Source organism: Candoia aspera, chromosome 4 (genome assembly GCF_035149785.1).
Source record: "Candoia aspera isolate rCanAsp1 chromosome 4, rCanAsp1.hap2, whole genome shotgun sequence".
NCBI classification, from domain to species: domain Eukaryota; kingdom Metazoa; phylum Chordata; class Lepidosauria; order Squamata; family Boidae; genus Candoia; species Candoia aspera.
The window spans coordinates 117,253,221-117,267,989 of NC_086156.1; the positions used below are offsets into that span (position 1 = coordinate 117,253,221).

The 14,769-nt window shown below is 54.0% G+C and overlaps 1 protein-coding gene across 6 annotated transcripts in view; it reads right to left on the reverse strand.

The window, feature by feature from the left end:
- KDM6B (lysine demethylase 6B) overlaps positions 1-14,769 on the reverse strand; it is a 41,404-nt gene that overhangs the window by 5,922 nt on the left and 20,713 nt on the right. For all 6 annotated transcript variants that reach the window (XM_063301666.1, XM_063301663.1, XM_063301662.1 and 3 more), the window contains 10 exons: positions 13,466-13,592; positions 7,207-7,312; positions 6,318-6,523; positions 6,087-6,151; positions 5,680-5,748; positions 4,499-4,647; positions 3,599-3,713; positions 3,132-3,319; positions 1,300-1,441; positions 944-1,070 (listed from right to left, as the gene is read on the reverse strand). In XM_063301666.1, the coding sequence (XP_063157736.1) occupies positions 944-1,070; positions 1,300-1,441; positions 3,132-3,319; positions 3,599-3,713; positions 4,499-4,647; positions 5,680-5,748; positions 6,087-6,151; positions 6,318-6,523; positions 7,207-7,312; positions 13,466-13,592 (1,294 nt within the window). The remainder of the gene's footprint in view (positions 1-943; positions 1,071-1,299; positions 1,442-3,131; positions 3,320-3,598; positions 3,714-4,498; positions 4,648-5,679; positions 5,749-6,086; positions 6,152-6,317; positions 6,524-7,206; positions 7,313-13,465; positions 13,593-14,769) is intronic.

A 14,769-nucleotide genomic window follows, 5' to 3' on the forward strand; every position in this document is an offset into this window, starting at 1 on the left:
CTCCATTCCTCTCTCTCTCAGGCCAAGGAAGCTTTGCCAGTGATTTTCAAGCCTCTTCAAGACAGCCGGATTCCTCTTCATATTGCAGTGCCAAGACGCACTCCCCACGCATGCCAGACGCCCGCTTACGCTTCTTCCCCACTGGTGAAGCTCCTCCTCTTCCCAGCGGTCCCTCCACTTCCAGGCTGGCATCGGCCCGACTTTCCTTTCCCAGCCACCGCAGTGCTGACCCGGGCTTTTCTTCCGCGCTCCGGACTCCAGTGGTTCCTTCCTTCTTCCTTTCCTTCCCCTCTCACAACAACACGCGCACCATGCGCACTGTTTTTGATCCTTCCACCTCACCGTGGTCCCACTTCTCAGCCACTGTCAGGCACAAGGAGGGGCAAAAACCCCTTACTGGCAATGGGACAGGAGGTGCAGAAGGCATTTTAAAGGCAAGCAGCCTCACCAGACCCTGGCGCCCCCAAAGAGCTGCTGTCGGAAACCTTCACTGGGCCTCTTTGGGGACACGGGATGACCACATCGATCTACCAATCTGCCTCAGAGGCAACACGTAAACGGTCCCGGAGAACTTGCCCCCACGTCCTGCCGGGCAGGCACTGCAAGACCCGCTGGAAATATGATTTCTAAGCTGGGGTGCAGGGACAGCAGGTGGGTGTGAAGGGAGGAGGCCAAAGCTGCAGGGGAACGGGCGGGTCTGGGTATCTGGTCCCAGAACAGGCACCAGCTGGGGACCAGCCTGCTCCGGCCCGGCATCGGCTGCGGAAAAGGAGCAGCTGAGAGCAGGGGAAGCGAGCGAGGGAGCCTTGCCCTCTAGAGCTGGCAGAAGCCCAACAGCGGTTCTCCGAACAAACTCGGAGAACAAGCGGGGAGCTCACATCACAGCACATTAAACCTGCAGCCACCGCAGCAGCCGTATGCAGGCCACAAGGGGGGAGCTTACGTCGCATTCGTTGCAGTAGTAGGCTGGCTCGTCCTTTACTCGCCCCTGGTAAGCGATCTTCTTCCCTGACCGGACGAGGCTCTCACGCTGGACCTGACAGTGCTTGATGGACTGCATCAGGCAGTACCTAGAGAGAGGCGGAGGGGTGAGCGCAGACATGCACCGCCAGGCCGCCCCCGGGCTCTGAGCCGCCTCAGGCCTATTTTCCCCTCCAGAAAGAGCCTCAAGGAGGGAGAAATCGGACTGGCTCCGGGCCCACCTCCCAAGGTCCAGAGGCCCAGCACCTCAGGGGAGCACCAGGACAGAGAAGGCCAGTTTGGGCCACGCTGCACACAGGAAGGGCAAAGCCGACTCACTTGATCATTTTGTACAAGTCAGAGTCGCCGATCTTGACGGTGCGAGCGACGTTCCAGGAGACGTGGATCATGGGCACGATGGACTTCACGTTCTTCACCTCGTTCCACTCGTACCGTTCCAGCGCCAGCTGGTACTGGTAAGCTGTGGAGAAAAGGTTACGTTGCCGGTCCCACGGTCTACCGCAGATGCCGGGCATCTGGAATTTGGGCAAGACCAAACTTAGGGGTGCAAGGGCACAGGTAGAAGTACACCCCACATTTGGTCCACCCCAGGCGGAATTGTTGCGTCCAGTTTGGGGCGCCAGGCTTTAAGAACGATTCAGGCAAAAACTGGAATGGGTTCAGGGAAAGGCAATAGAGATGACTGGGAGACGGGAGGCTAAATTTTACGAGGGGCCTGGGTAGAGAATCACAGAATCAGAAGGTGTGACTCAGAAAGGAGCTTCTCAGTCGTTTAATTCACCGCTCGGCTCAGGGCATGTGAGAGCCAGCATTAGCAAGATGGGGAGCAAACAGGCCGAAACCAGGCAATTACATGTGCGTAAGAGCGGACTGGAGGCAGCCGTTCACCCTGCGCCGAACTGTGAGGTCTCTAGTCCTTTGCACGATAGAGGTGGCAGGTGTGAAACTGAACCCAGATGCCACTATAAATGGACCTTGCCTTTTAGACACCACAATTGCTGGAATTCTCTCTTAATGGTGGGTGTATCCATGATCTGGGTCCTTGGTGTATTCGAGTAGGTGTCCAGAGAAACCTGACAGCAGGAATGGGCTGAACCACCCCCAACAAGCGACTGATCCAGCCCAGGAGGGTCCACGCCTGTTCCGGGCAGACTGAGATGCTGCTTAACAACTCTGATTGCCCAAAACGCCTTCCTCACATTCAGCCTGAGTCCCTGTTATTAGCACGTCAACCCTGCGAGCTTCATCCTCACTTTCAGCGGAGGACATGGCCAGCTGCTCTTGCGCATGACAGCCTTTTAGCGATCTAGCTGCCACCATCCCACCGCCTCTTGGTCTTCCCTTTTGCAAGCTAAACCTGCCCAGCCCCTTTAACAGGTCTCCAAAGGGCTTCATTTCCAGACCCGTCATCTGTGAAGCACATCTGAATCCACTCCAGCCTTTCCATGTCCCTTTTGAAGGGCAGTGCCCCAAACGGGATGCTGGAGTCCCCCTGTGGTCCACTCGCTGTGGACTACAAGGGAACTATTTCCTTCCAGGATCGGGGCCAATGGCTGTCTCCTTGAGCCCAAGACTGCGCTGGCCATTTGAGCTACCGAGTCATGCTGCTCGCACAGGGCCAGCTCGTGGTCCATCAGGATCTCCAGATCTTTCTCATGTGCACTGCTGCCAAGACAGACCTCGACAACCCAATTATCTATGCATTTGATTTTTCATAGCTGGTGCATTGCTGAAAGGCATCCTGCTGGATTTGGCCCAATATTAAATTCTCCTGAGGTGCCTTGGAACTGAGATTTTGTTTTCTAAGTATTATCCAGTCCCCCCAGCTTGCTGTCATCTGTGTATCTGATAAGCATCCTGATAAGCACCCAGAGCTGGCTGGGGAATTCTGGGAGTTGAAGCCTGCACAGAGTGGCCAAGGTGGAGGAACCCTGCTCTAAGGAACCCGCGCCGAGCAGCACCTTGGCCTTCTGAGGCCCCACGAGCTCTGGCAGGCCCTGTTCTGGCCTGGGAGGTGGGGGAGGGTTAGCCCTTCTGCGTCCAGTGGGTGCCACGCTAAAAAGCCAGCAGGTCAACCCACTCCTTCTGAGGCCGCGGTTGGCGGAGCAGCAGCCCCCTTCCCCAGCCCTGCTTTCCTCCGAAGGGCATACCTGTCAGGGGGCCGACGTTCCACGCAATGTTGTTACACCACCCGGTGGCCTGGACCCAGTGCACCGTCCCAGCGTTGATCCACACCAGGTCTCCCGGGCGCTGGATGAAGCGGTAGACGGGGATATTGGATTGGTAAAGGTCCTCTAGGATGGGCCACCAGGAGCCAGTGAGGTAATCTACCCCATGCCTGCAAGAAACCCCAGGTTGAGGCAGTGTGGCAGCGACCCCCCATCTCTGTTCCTGCCCGACCCAACCGGAAGAAGCGGGAGTTGCGCCGACCACAAGAACAGCCCCGGGCCTCTCTGTTCGAAGCCACGGAGCTTGCCCGGGACCTCTGCTGAGGGTGCTCCCTGCAGAGCACTCGGAAGACCCCTTATAATGCCACCCGCTTCTTCTCTGGGCCCAGGCTCGCCTGCTGCACTAAGCCTGAGGAGCTTAACCCTGGCTTCCCGACGCAGGTCTCCACCTGTCACAGAAGGCGCTGATGCTCTGCCAGTAATGCTCGTGGACAGCAAACCACTCACAGTCCCCAGGCCCGATGTTGATATTCACGGAGCAGAAGTTATTGTTCTCCTGGTGACCTGCAAAGGAGCCACAAGGCAGATGTTAGGAGCTCAGCATCTGGCACCAGGCCTTCCTTTCGCGCAGAGCCTCTTTGGCAGGCAGGAAGTCCCTGGAAGACTCTGTGGAAGACCTGGCTGCTCACATGACCGTGGGATCCGGGGAGCTCCAGGCTTCTGGCAAAACCATCATCAGCCACACGCAGGGATGCCCAGCTCAAGCTCAGATCTATCCAGGGTCCCTCCTGTCTGTCACCCTGTTTCCCAGTGGCCAGCCAGGGGCATTGGGGAACCCTACGAGCAGGACCTAAAAGTGACAGCCTTTCAGTTGCTAAGCGATGCAGTCAAGCGAATTCCATCTGATTTTACGACCTTTTGTGCGGTGGTTGTTAAGTGAATCACTGTGGCCATTAAGCAAAACATGTGGTCGTTAAGCAAATAACGCGGTTCTCCATTGATTTTGCTATCCAGAAGCGGCTGAGAAGGTCAAAAATGGAGATTGTGTGACCACAGGATGCTGCAACTGTTGTAAATGTGAACCGGTTGCCAAGCGCCCAAATTGTGATCATGTCACCGCAGGGACGCTGCAATGGTCCTAAGTGTGAGCACTGGTTGTAAGCCATTTTTTAGCACTGTCGTAAGTCTGAACCGTCACTAAACGAATGGTCATGAAGTGAGGACTACTGTACAGTGTTTTCAGATCTGGAGGCTCTGTTTCACTGTTAGGACTCACAGAGGGAGAATCTGCACAATCCCTTTCCCGAGGGGAGTTCCGTCACGCTCAGACCAGACAGAACGGTTCTCACCTGGAGTTCGGCTGCCAGGGACCTTCATGTACAGCTGCACAGTATTCATGCCCAGGATGGTGTGGCCCACGTGACTCAGCATGTTCCCCGTTGAGGTGACTCGCATGAAGGCTGGTAGCTTCAGCAGTTCCTGCAGCTGTGGTTTCCATCTGCGGCACGTCAGAGAAACGAAGGGGTCACGGAACGTCGGAGCGGAGGAGCGGGAAGATCAACTAGCCCAACCTCTGCCCGGTGCAGGAATTTCCTACTACAGCACAGATGGCCAGGAATTCTGGGAACATCACTGCCCATGCTGGCCGGGAATTATGGGAATTGAAGGCACTTCAGCAAAGTGACGAAGAAAGCCGCAGCGGCACCCCTGGGGGGCAATCGACACCAAAGCCACATAGAGGCAGCAGAGAAGCACGTTTCCTGTGAGGCAGACCCAAACATGGCTACCGACAGGCAGCCCTGGGGCATGCTGGGTCTCCAGCTTGCAATGGCAAATCACAGAAGGTGGCCCAAAAAAAACCCACCACCCTAAGCATGGCCAGACCTGGTTAGAACCTGGATAGGACACCACTGGGAAATTCCAGGGTTACTGGTCACACCGGGGTGTTGAAAAAGCATCTTGAGAAGAAGGCGAAGGCAAACTGCTGGCATGCCAAGGAAACTGCATGGAATTCAGCTGACTGAGCTCCAGGGCCTTTGCCCTTTAGGCACATTAGCGGCACTGATGACTTCTGGCCGCCAGGAGGCAGCCTGCACCTGGAGCAGGTTCTTTCTGGAATTCTCACGCACGACCACCGGGGAGCAGCAGAGGGCCACCGCAACAGAGGGTAGCAAGAGCTTTGCCATAGGGCCGCTGGGGGGGTGGCAGCCCAGAGCACCGCCTTGATGCGGTTCCATGGGTGGCCACCACGGGGCAGCAAAGAGCCAGGACAGAGCCCAGCCAGGCAGAAGGCACTCTAGGAAACAAGCCGTCGTGCCATGTTCATGCAGTGGCAGGTTTGGACCCGAAGGGGGCAGCAAAAACACAACTGCATCCCGCAAAGACAGAAGGTGCGGCGGGGGGAGAGCAAAATTCCCCGTGCTGTACTGCAAAGGCCACCCCCCCCGCAGGAAATGGAAGGTGGGGGTGGGGGCAGAGAGGAGACCGCTGTCTCCCTGGGCACACAACTTTCCCCTCCCACGGTCCTCACCGCTTGGCATCTGAGAGGTCGATGTTGGTCCCAAACTTGATTATCTGATGGGGCTTCTGGTCGGGATTGCTGCGAGGAGGGGAAAGGGGAAAGTGACAATGGGAAGCTGCCACCGGCCGGCCGGCCATTTCCTCCTCGTCCCCTCCCAGGTGGAGAAAGCATCGATTTCCCAACCCTCCCCCCAAGAGAACATCTTGAGACCGGGGGCTCCGAGCCCACATCCTGTGCTTCTCTAGGACCGAGACCGGCGTGACTCCCACACACCTCCCTCTTACTTCATATTAACCTTTACAAGCCATTTCGCAGCAAAACCCCAAAAATCCCCCCAAGTGGGGCACAAGAATAATAAAGAAAAGCCATCCAAGCAAATGTCACCCGGTGAGCTGGCAGCAGCAGGGGCACTCTACCTGGGGGGCGGCTCCGTGGTGCTGTCTGGCTCCTCGGCCTCCTCGTCGTCGGTCTCTTTGTCCTCCTGCCTCGACAGAGGGAGAAGTCAAAATGGGGCCTTGCCGCCAGGAGTTAAGGAAGGGCATTCGGGGAGCAGGAAGGCATTTCGGTCCTTCTGCGGGCAGAAACCTGCCCGGTCCTGTCCACCCGCCAGGGGACGCGACGGACGGAACAAAGCCTGGCGTCCCCACCTGAAGAGACTCCTGGAACGAGGCGGCCTGGTACTGGGCGTACTTGGCGATGGTGGTGTGTGACCGGCTGCTTTCGCAGGGCCAAACCTGCTTGGTCCCCGAGAGGTCCCAGTTCTCGTCGGACGGCTGCTGAACCTGCGTGCGGACTTCCACGGCGTGCTCCCCGCTCGCCTCCACCAGAGTCTTTGTGCTGAACAGCCCCAGATCTGAGGGCAAGAGGAGAGGGGGTCACAACAGGACACTGGAGGGCCCCAATGCCCCCCCCAAGTTGTGGGCTCCTCTGCCCGACTCTCTGAGATCAGGCACCTTTTTCTCCACCCCTCTCGCAAAGGCAAACTTCTGCAATCAAATTGGCTTCCCCCACACCCAGAACAGCTTCCTAAGGAACTACGAAGATTCTCAGCCATTCTCCAGATCTGGGGAAAAAACCTACCATCTATCTTTTTCTCAGTTTTCACACAGTCCCCTGCATCTTTTATCCCACTCCAAAGCTCTGAACTTGAAGATGCTGCCCTCTTTGCTGCAGCCATCCTCCTCCACCACTTTTTTTAAAGATTTTTTTTATCCTGCCTTTATAATTTTTATAAGTAACTCAAGGCGGGGAACATTCGCAATACACCTTCCTCCTCCTCCTTTCCCCAGAACAACAACCCTGTGAGGTGGGTTGGGCTGAGAGAGAGGGACTGGCCCAAAGTCACCCAGCCGGCTTTCAGGCCTAAGGCGGGACTAGAACTTGCTGAACACCACGGGTTTCTAGCCTGGAGCCTTCACCACTATGCCAGACCGGCTCTCTTTCCTGCCCCACAGCTCCTCCTTCCCAGCCAGACTGCCTGCTTCTGATGGAGCCTGGCCTCCCAGCCCTGCCGGCCCGCTCCCAGGCCATACTCACTGAGGCGAAGGGATCCGGCCAGCCCCCGGATGACCGTGATGGGGTTCTTGGGGTCGGTGCAGAATTGCAGCAGCACAGGAGAAAAGGCATCCCGTTTGCTCTCCAACTGTAGAAAGGGAGGATCCCATCAGAGGACCACAGGCCAGCCTGGCTCCCCCCACCCCCAAGCACAAGGCACCCACCAGTCTAGAAGCAGAGTAACCTGGTGCCCTCCAGATGCATTGGATCACATCTGCTAGGATCCCTAGCTGGGGGATCACTGATTTTGCAGACGAGAATTGATGATAAGCACCAGGCTGGCACCAGGTAGGGAAAAGCTTAACTGGGATTAATTTGCACTCAGGGTCCATTCTTGTAAAGCCATTCCTAAAATCTGCAGGCCTAGCGTGGCCAGAGCTTCCCAGTTTGGGCCGCCGGGCCCATCTGCTCCAAAAACCCCAGTGGAGGCTGGCGAGCCCCTCTGTGTTAGCATTCCCTGGTTCATTCCATATCCCTCCTTTCCGCCAGCGGCTGCCCCTTAGAGGCAATCAAGGATATCCAAGGCTGGTCTCCGCTTTAAAAGCAGCCAAAAGATTGGCCTCCTCCCCTTTCTTGAAATGCAGATGTAGGACTCCGTGACATCACGCAAGTTCAAGCAGGGCGGGCGCAAAGCCAGGGGTGTGTCTGGGAAGAGAATTCCCCTTTTCTATTGCTACTTCCCCCCTGCAGAGTTCCAGCTTGGCTGCTCGTAGAACATCACCGGGGCGCCGGTCCCACTGGGTTGAAAAGGATCACCAAAGACTGTCCAGAAAGGTTTCAAATCGCAAACAGGCGTGGTTACGGGAAAAATCCAGACTGAAAGAGAAGAGTGCTGTTCTGGGCTGGAAAGACGCAGAAGGTGTTCTCGGAGGAAAAGAGGCCGTTGGCAGCTGAAGACCACTTGCCATGAAATGGAAGAGAAACCAGAAGGGAACACTGGCAGTGAGGAAAATAATCCCCAAAGCAGCACAGTGTCTTCCGGGGGCAGGGGGTAGGGAATCCCCTTCCTGCTTCCCAAAACTAGTGCTCCATCCATCAGTCTGAGCTGCGCGTTCGGGGGCTGCGTTCGGCCCATTTGCAGGAGCTTAGAGGCCTGGATCTCAGGCCCGCAGGGCTCTGTCTTCTCAGAGGCTGAACTTGAGCTGAGAGCCCGCAGAAGGCTGTTAGGCTAACGGGGTAATGGCAAGGGAGGAGACTTGTGGCATGGCACCAAATTCAAGAAGAAAGGGAAGAAAAGAAGTCCAGAGGTGAGAATGAGTTGGGGTGGGGAGAGCACAGGAAAAGAGGAAACCCTTGGGGATCTGTTCCCAAACTGAGCCATAGAAACCCAGAAGGAAGATATCAGAGCCTTTCCAGGCTGGCGACAGAACGGGGGGCAATCTGGCCTGGGCAGACGCTGCCAGGGACGGTGCTAAGATGGAGGCTGAGACGCGGCTCTGAAGAACACAACCAGAAAGAGGATTCAGTCCTGACCGGAGGGCCACAGATGCACAGTCCACGAAGTCTGGCCTGCTTGGCTACGGGGGGAAAAGTGCCATGTTGAGAAATATAAATGAACATCAACAATTTGTTCAGAAACTGACATGTGCAGAGAAACCAGCGTTTGCAGATAGACAGTTCTGGAAAAGGGACAGGAGAGGCGAGGAGCAATGCATGCCGAGACAGAGGCGTTACTGTGATTTTGGGGAACAAGCCCAGCATTTTGTCCAGGAAGCTGCATTGTCAACTGGGAATTCGGTGCCCCTCTTGGGATTAGGAACTTATGAAAAAGGAGGCACCGTGCCGGTATCGTCCTTAGAGTGCCTTGCTTCAAAACCGAACACTCCACACTGGACTGGATTAAAACAGAATAAAGTGGAGCTCCCAGTTCTCATGACGGCAAAATTACAGTGCCATTAATACACCCCAAGTCATCCCAGGCCTTTTTTGCAACACGCCACTGTTGACTCATCTTTACTTTGTGACCAGCTACTACAGGTAGTCCTCACTTAACAACCATTCATTTAGTAATGGTTCGGACTTACGATGGTGCCAGAAAAAAACTGACTACGATTGGTCCTCACACTTACAACTGTCGCAGCGTCTCTGCGGTCACGTGATCATGATTTGAGGACTTGGCAACCGATTTGCATTTGTGACCGTCACAGTGTCCCGTGGTCACATGATCATCATTTTTGACTTTCCTGGCCGGCTTCTGGCAAGCAAAATCAATGGGGAACCGCGTGATTTGCTTAACGACCACGTGGTTTGCTTAACGGCTGCAGGGATTTGCTTAACGACTGCTGCAAAAAAGGTTGTAAAATTGGGTCGGGTTCACTTAATAACCACTTCGCTTAGCAACCAAAATTCTGGTTGTTGAGCGTTGGTTGTTACTTACTGAGCTTCCAAACGCTAAACCTGTATTTCTCAAGCTTGGCAACTTTAAGAGGTGTGGACTTCAACTCCTTGCTGGCTGGGGAATTCTGGGAGTTGAAGTCCACACCTCTTAAAGTTGCCAAGCTTGAGAAACACCGTGCTAAACGTTGCATCAGCCCTCTTTGATTTGCTTTGAGTACGCCTGTCTTCAGACCTATTTGCAAGAATCTTTCCTTAATACTGGTAGACTGGCCAAGGTTTCCCTCCAGGCAAGGAGATGCAAAGAGTTCACAATGCCACACAACTGCGGCTATGCGCGTGGCTAATGCTTACGAAGCCAGGCCCTGCCTGAAAAGGAAGGAAGCCGTCAAAACCACAACATCTACCTGCCCCACCCAATCAGGCAGAAAGGGCACGTTACGGACCCCGTCTGTAAGAGAATTTAATCTGGTGGGGTCCAGGAAGCGGGCCTTCTCTGCAGTGGCCCCCGCCCTTTGGGACATCTTGCCCCCAGAGGTGAGGCAGGCGCCTTCACTTCCAACCTTCAGGAGGGCCCTGAAGACCTGGTTCTGCCGTCTCGCCTGGGGCGGGAAGGTGGGTAGCCATCCGTGGGGGTGGCTCTTACCCTAGAGCCCCTCCCACCAGATTAGAATTTTATAGCCTCTTGGATTTTACATTTATTTATATTGTATTTTATATTTGTAACTCGTTTTATTTTTATAGGATGTTAACTGTTTGTTATTATAGTTTTAACTTTATTGTAAACCACCCAGAATCCCTCTTTTGGGGGAGATAGGCGGTGGCAAAATTTGAATAATAAATAAAATAAACAAACAAAACTGGTCTAGAAGGCCCACAAAGGAGCTCTTCTTCGAGAGTGAGGGAGGGAGGACAGGGCCGTCCGACAGGGCCACTGAAGCAGCGTCTCCGTCCCCCGAGCGCAAATGTCTCCTGAGTCTCACAAACCACTTTTGTTTTGCCTTTCACGAGGAGGAGGGTTGCCTTGAATAGCAACCAAGAGACAAATTTAAGGCCGGGCAAGCTGCACAGAAGGGAAGGAAGCCAACGCGCCCCGTCTCCCAGCTCTCCAGAGCCCCGCCGGAACCAGTGTGTGGATCTCTCTGGAGGGGATTGAAAGATTTCTCCAGGCACAAGGACACAAAGCCCGAAGAGGAGTCTGGAGGAGAGAGAAAAGCTGGGGGGTCCAGGCAGAGACCTGGCTGCTGCGCCCTCATAACAAGGACTGAGACAAGGAGCCACAAAAACTGGTTTTTTTAAAAGAAAGTGCAGGGGATCTAACTGCTGGACTTCTTTCTCGGATGAACAGGAAACGCTACCGAAAATTCAGTGAAAGTGGAAGCGCTGCGTTCAAGGAAGACGGCTCCCTCGGCGAGCCTCAAATGACGTAAGGAAAGAGAGACCGAGACCGAGAGGTGGGAGGAGATGCGTGACGGATCAACGGAGTGACACAGCTGCAAAGGAAGGTGGCGCATCTTGAGGAGTGCAGAGGCCCAGTCGCGGGAAGTAATTATCCTGCTCTACTTGGATTGCATTCAGTTCTGCATGCCCCAGTTTGAAAAGGACGTTGAGCAACCGCAGCCAGTCCAGAGAAGGGCTACCAAGACGGCTAAAGACTGGAAACCAAGTCCTACGAGGAATGGTGAAAAGACCGAGGGATGTTTAGCTTGCAAAGAGGAGGTCGAGAGGGGACCGGATGGCTTTCTTCAAATGCCTGAAGGGCTGTCACACTGTAGAGCCGTGTTTCTCAACTTCGGCAACTTGAAGACGTGTGGACTTCAACTCCCAGAATTCTGGGAGTTGAAGTCCACACGTGGACTTCTGGGAGTCCACACATGAACTTCTAGACAAGTTCTTCTAGAACTAGACAAGTTCTAGACAAGTTCTAGGCGTTCTCCTAGAACTAGAGAAGCCCACACATGAACTTATGGGAATTTTGATTGTAAACCGCCCAGAGTCCCCTTCTCAGGGGAGATGGGCGGTGATGGAAATTTGAAATATAAATAAATAAATTCTGGGAGTTGAAGTCCACACATGGACTTCTGGGAGTCCACACATGAACTTCTAGACAAGTTCTTCTAGAACTAGACAAGTTCTAGACAAGTTCTAGGCGTTCTCCTAGAACTAGAGAAGCCCACACATGAACTTATGGGAATTTTGATTGTAAACCGCCCAGAGTCCCCTTCTCAGGGGAGATGGGCGGTGATGGAAATTTGAAATATAAATAAATAAATTCTGGGAGTTGAAGTCCACACATGGACTTCTGGGAGTCCACACATGAACTTCTAGACAAGTTCTTCTAGAACTAGACAAGTTCTAGGCATTCTTCTAGAACTAGAGAAGCCCACACATGAACTTATGGGAATTCTGGGAGTTGAAGTCCACACGTGGACTTCTGGGAGTCCACACATGAACTTCTAGACAAGTTCTTCTAGAACTAGACAAGTTCTAGACAAGTTCTAGGCATTCTTCTAGAACTAGAGAAGCCCGCACATGAACTTATGGGAATTTTGGGAGTTGAAGCCCACACATGGGCTTCTGGGAGTCCACACACGAACTTCTAGACAAGTTCTTCTAGAACTAGAGAAGTCCACACATGAACTTCTAGACAAGTTCTTCTAGAACTAGACAAGTTCTAGACAACTTCTAGGTGTTCTTCTAGAACTAGAGAAGCCCACACATGAACTTATGGGAGTTCTGGGAGTTGAAGTCCACGCATCTTCAAGTGGCCAAGGTTGAGAAACACTGCTGTAGAGGGTATGGACTTATTCTCACTTGCTCCGGAGGGTAAGAGTAGCACGAACAAGATGAGTCTTCAAGGATGTGGATACAGATGAGATGTTAGGAAGGACTCCTTGACAGGAAGAGCTGTCGATCAGTGGAACGGGTTATAGCACCGTGGTCTCTTCCCCTTCACTGGAGGTTTTCAGACAGAGGCTGGATAGTCCTCTACTGGGGATGGTGTAGTGATCCTATACTGGAGAGTAGGTGGACTTGACGACCTCTGGGGACCCTTCCAACCCTAGGATATCCGTCTCAATAAACGGCTGTCCGATATCTGTCTGTCTGGCTAGGCACTGATGTATTGCATTGAGGAGGGACTGATTTTTAACACCCATCTTCCATCTGGGGAAGAATCAGAAACAAGCGAACAAAAACAAGGAGAAACCAGAACAAAACAGAACACAGTCGGGGAAAAACCCCAAATGTGAGGAACGAGATGGTGGCGGGGTGACAAGTTCTGCTCAAGAACAAGAGACCAAGATCAGCAAGGCTGGGTTCTTCCCAAGGCCCTGGTGACTGCACAGGAGCCCTCCCAGCTGGCACCCAGCCCCACTCCATGGGTTGGGCTGGGGACCCCCCAAGCATCCTCCTGAACACCAAATCCCCGGCGTCTGCAGCTCTTTACATTCAGGGGACCATTCTGTTTACACCCCCAGAATGAAGGAGTGCGGAGAGGAGGACTGGGCTAGCCGGGCCCTGAATCACAGCCACAGCCCAGCCCACGGAGCTGCAAACAGTTTTCACTGGCATCTCCTTAGCCTGGCATTTGCCCGCTCCCTCCCTACTGGACATCCTTGCGCTGCCCTCTGGGGCTCCTGAATGTTCACCAGGGAGCTCCTGGCACATTTCAAAATCCACTCTTCGGCCTTGAGGGCTAGAAGCTTTGCTGTTGCTTTGATTTGTCTTTAAAAACCAAGCCAATATCCTGGCTTATGGAGTACAGCAAGGATGCTTTGCAACCCGCAGAGCCCTGTTCCTTGCACTTCCCCAAAGATCTCACACGGACAGCGCCCCCATCACCAGCCCCGCCCCGGGTAGCTTTCCTGCCAGGCCCTTCCCGCTACCCCGAAAAACAGACACTCACGTAGATGCTCGGTGTTGGGGGGCTGAGCTTATCCCGTGGAAGTTTTTCGTCCATGTTGATCTGCGGTTTGACCGAGTGGGTGGGGGACAAGTAAGATTCCTTAAATTTTCCTTTCACCTTGGCATGCCTACAGAGTGCAGGGGGAGGGGAAGCAGGCGTGAGCAGAGAAAATGTGGGCAAAATGTACATTCTCAGCTTTTGCTTTCTGAGGCTGCAGCCCAGGCGTTCCGCAAGCCCAGCTCACGGAGCCCCAGAATGACGGAGTTGGAAGGTAACGCTAAGGGTCAGCTAGCCCACCCCCGCCAGGTGAAGGAAGACCGGTCAAGTCCTCCACGAGAGCCGTTTGCCTTCCCCCAGAAATGGAGAACCCGCATCCTCCGCAGGGAGGCCGTGCTACTCTCATTCAGATCTCACCGGCAGGCACGGCCTTCCTTTTATTTAAACAAGACCTAGGCCGCTACAACTTATACCCGCTACGTCTGGCCCCCATTTCTGCGGCCGCGGAAAAGGGTTCGTGAAACATCTCCCCGGAGCTGCCCTTGGCTTCTGGAATCCGGCATCGATTCTATCGCTCTGTCGCGGTGCAGTCGCTACAGAAAGCCACCCATACCCCTGAAGCCCTCTCTGGCCCCTGGGCACGTGCAAAGGGTTCGTACCAGAAACATCTAGGCTGCAGTGCAACTGCAGGCCCAGGCTGATGCTCGCTCAGACAATTGATTCTAAGGGAGGAAGGTTTTAAAAAGGGGAAAACAAGAGGAACAGACAGTCCGAACTCTCCAGGGAAGGTCTCCATCCTTAAATGCACAGGTAGTCCTCGACTTACGACCGTTCGTTTAACAACAGTCCAAAGTTATGACGGCCTCAGAATGGGTGCTTTACAGCCTGTCCGGGCATCGCAAAACGTTGCACCCCCCCGCCCCCGTGGTCACATGATCGCATTTCAGGCACTTGGCAACCAGCTTGCATTTATGACCAGTTGCAGTGTCCCGTGATTGTGTTTTGTGACTTTTTTGCTGTTTTCCAGCAAAAAACACCCATTGGAGAAGCTGGATTTGCTTAACCACCACCGTAACAATGGTCGTAAAATCAGGTCCAGTTGTGTGGTGAATGGACTTATGACCACAACGCCTTGCGATGGAAATTCCAGTCCCAACTGTGGTCGTAAGTCGAGGACTACCTGTATCCCGATGTCCTCCATTTCACAAAAAAAGAAAAGAAAAGAAAAGCTTATTCTCTCGTCCTTCCTCCCACCTTCACCGGCTCCCTGCAGACGCACACGCTCAAAATGAAGCAGTAGTCGCTTA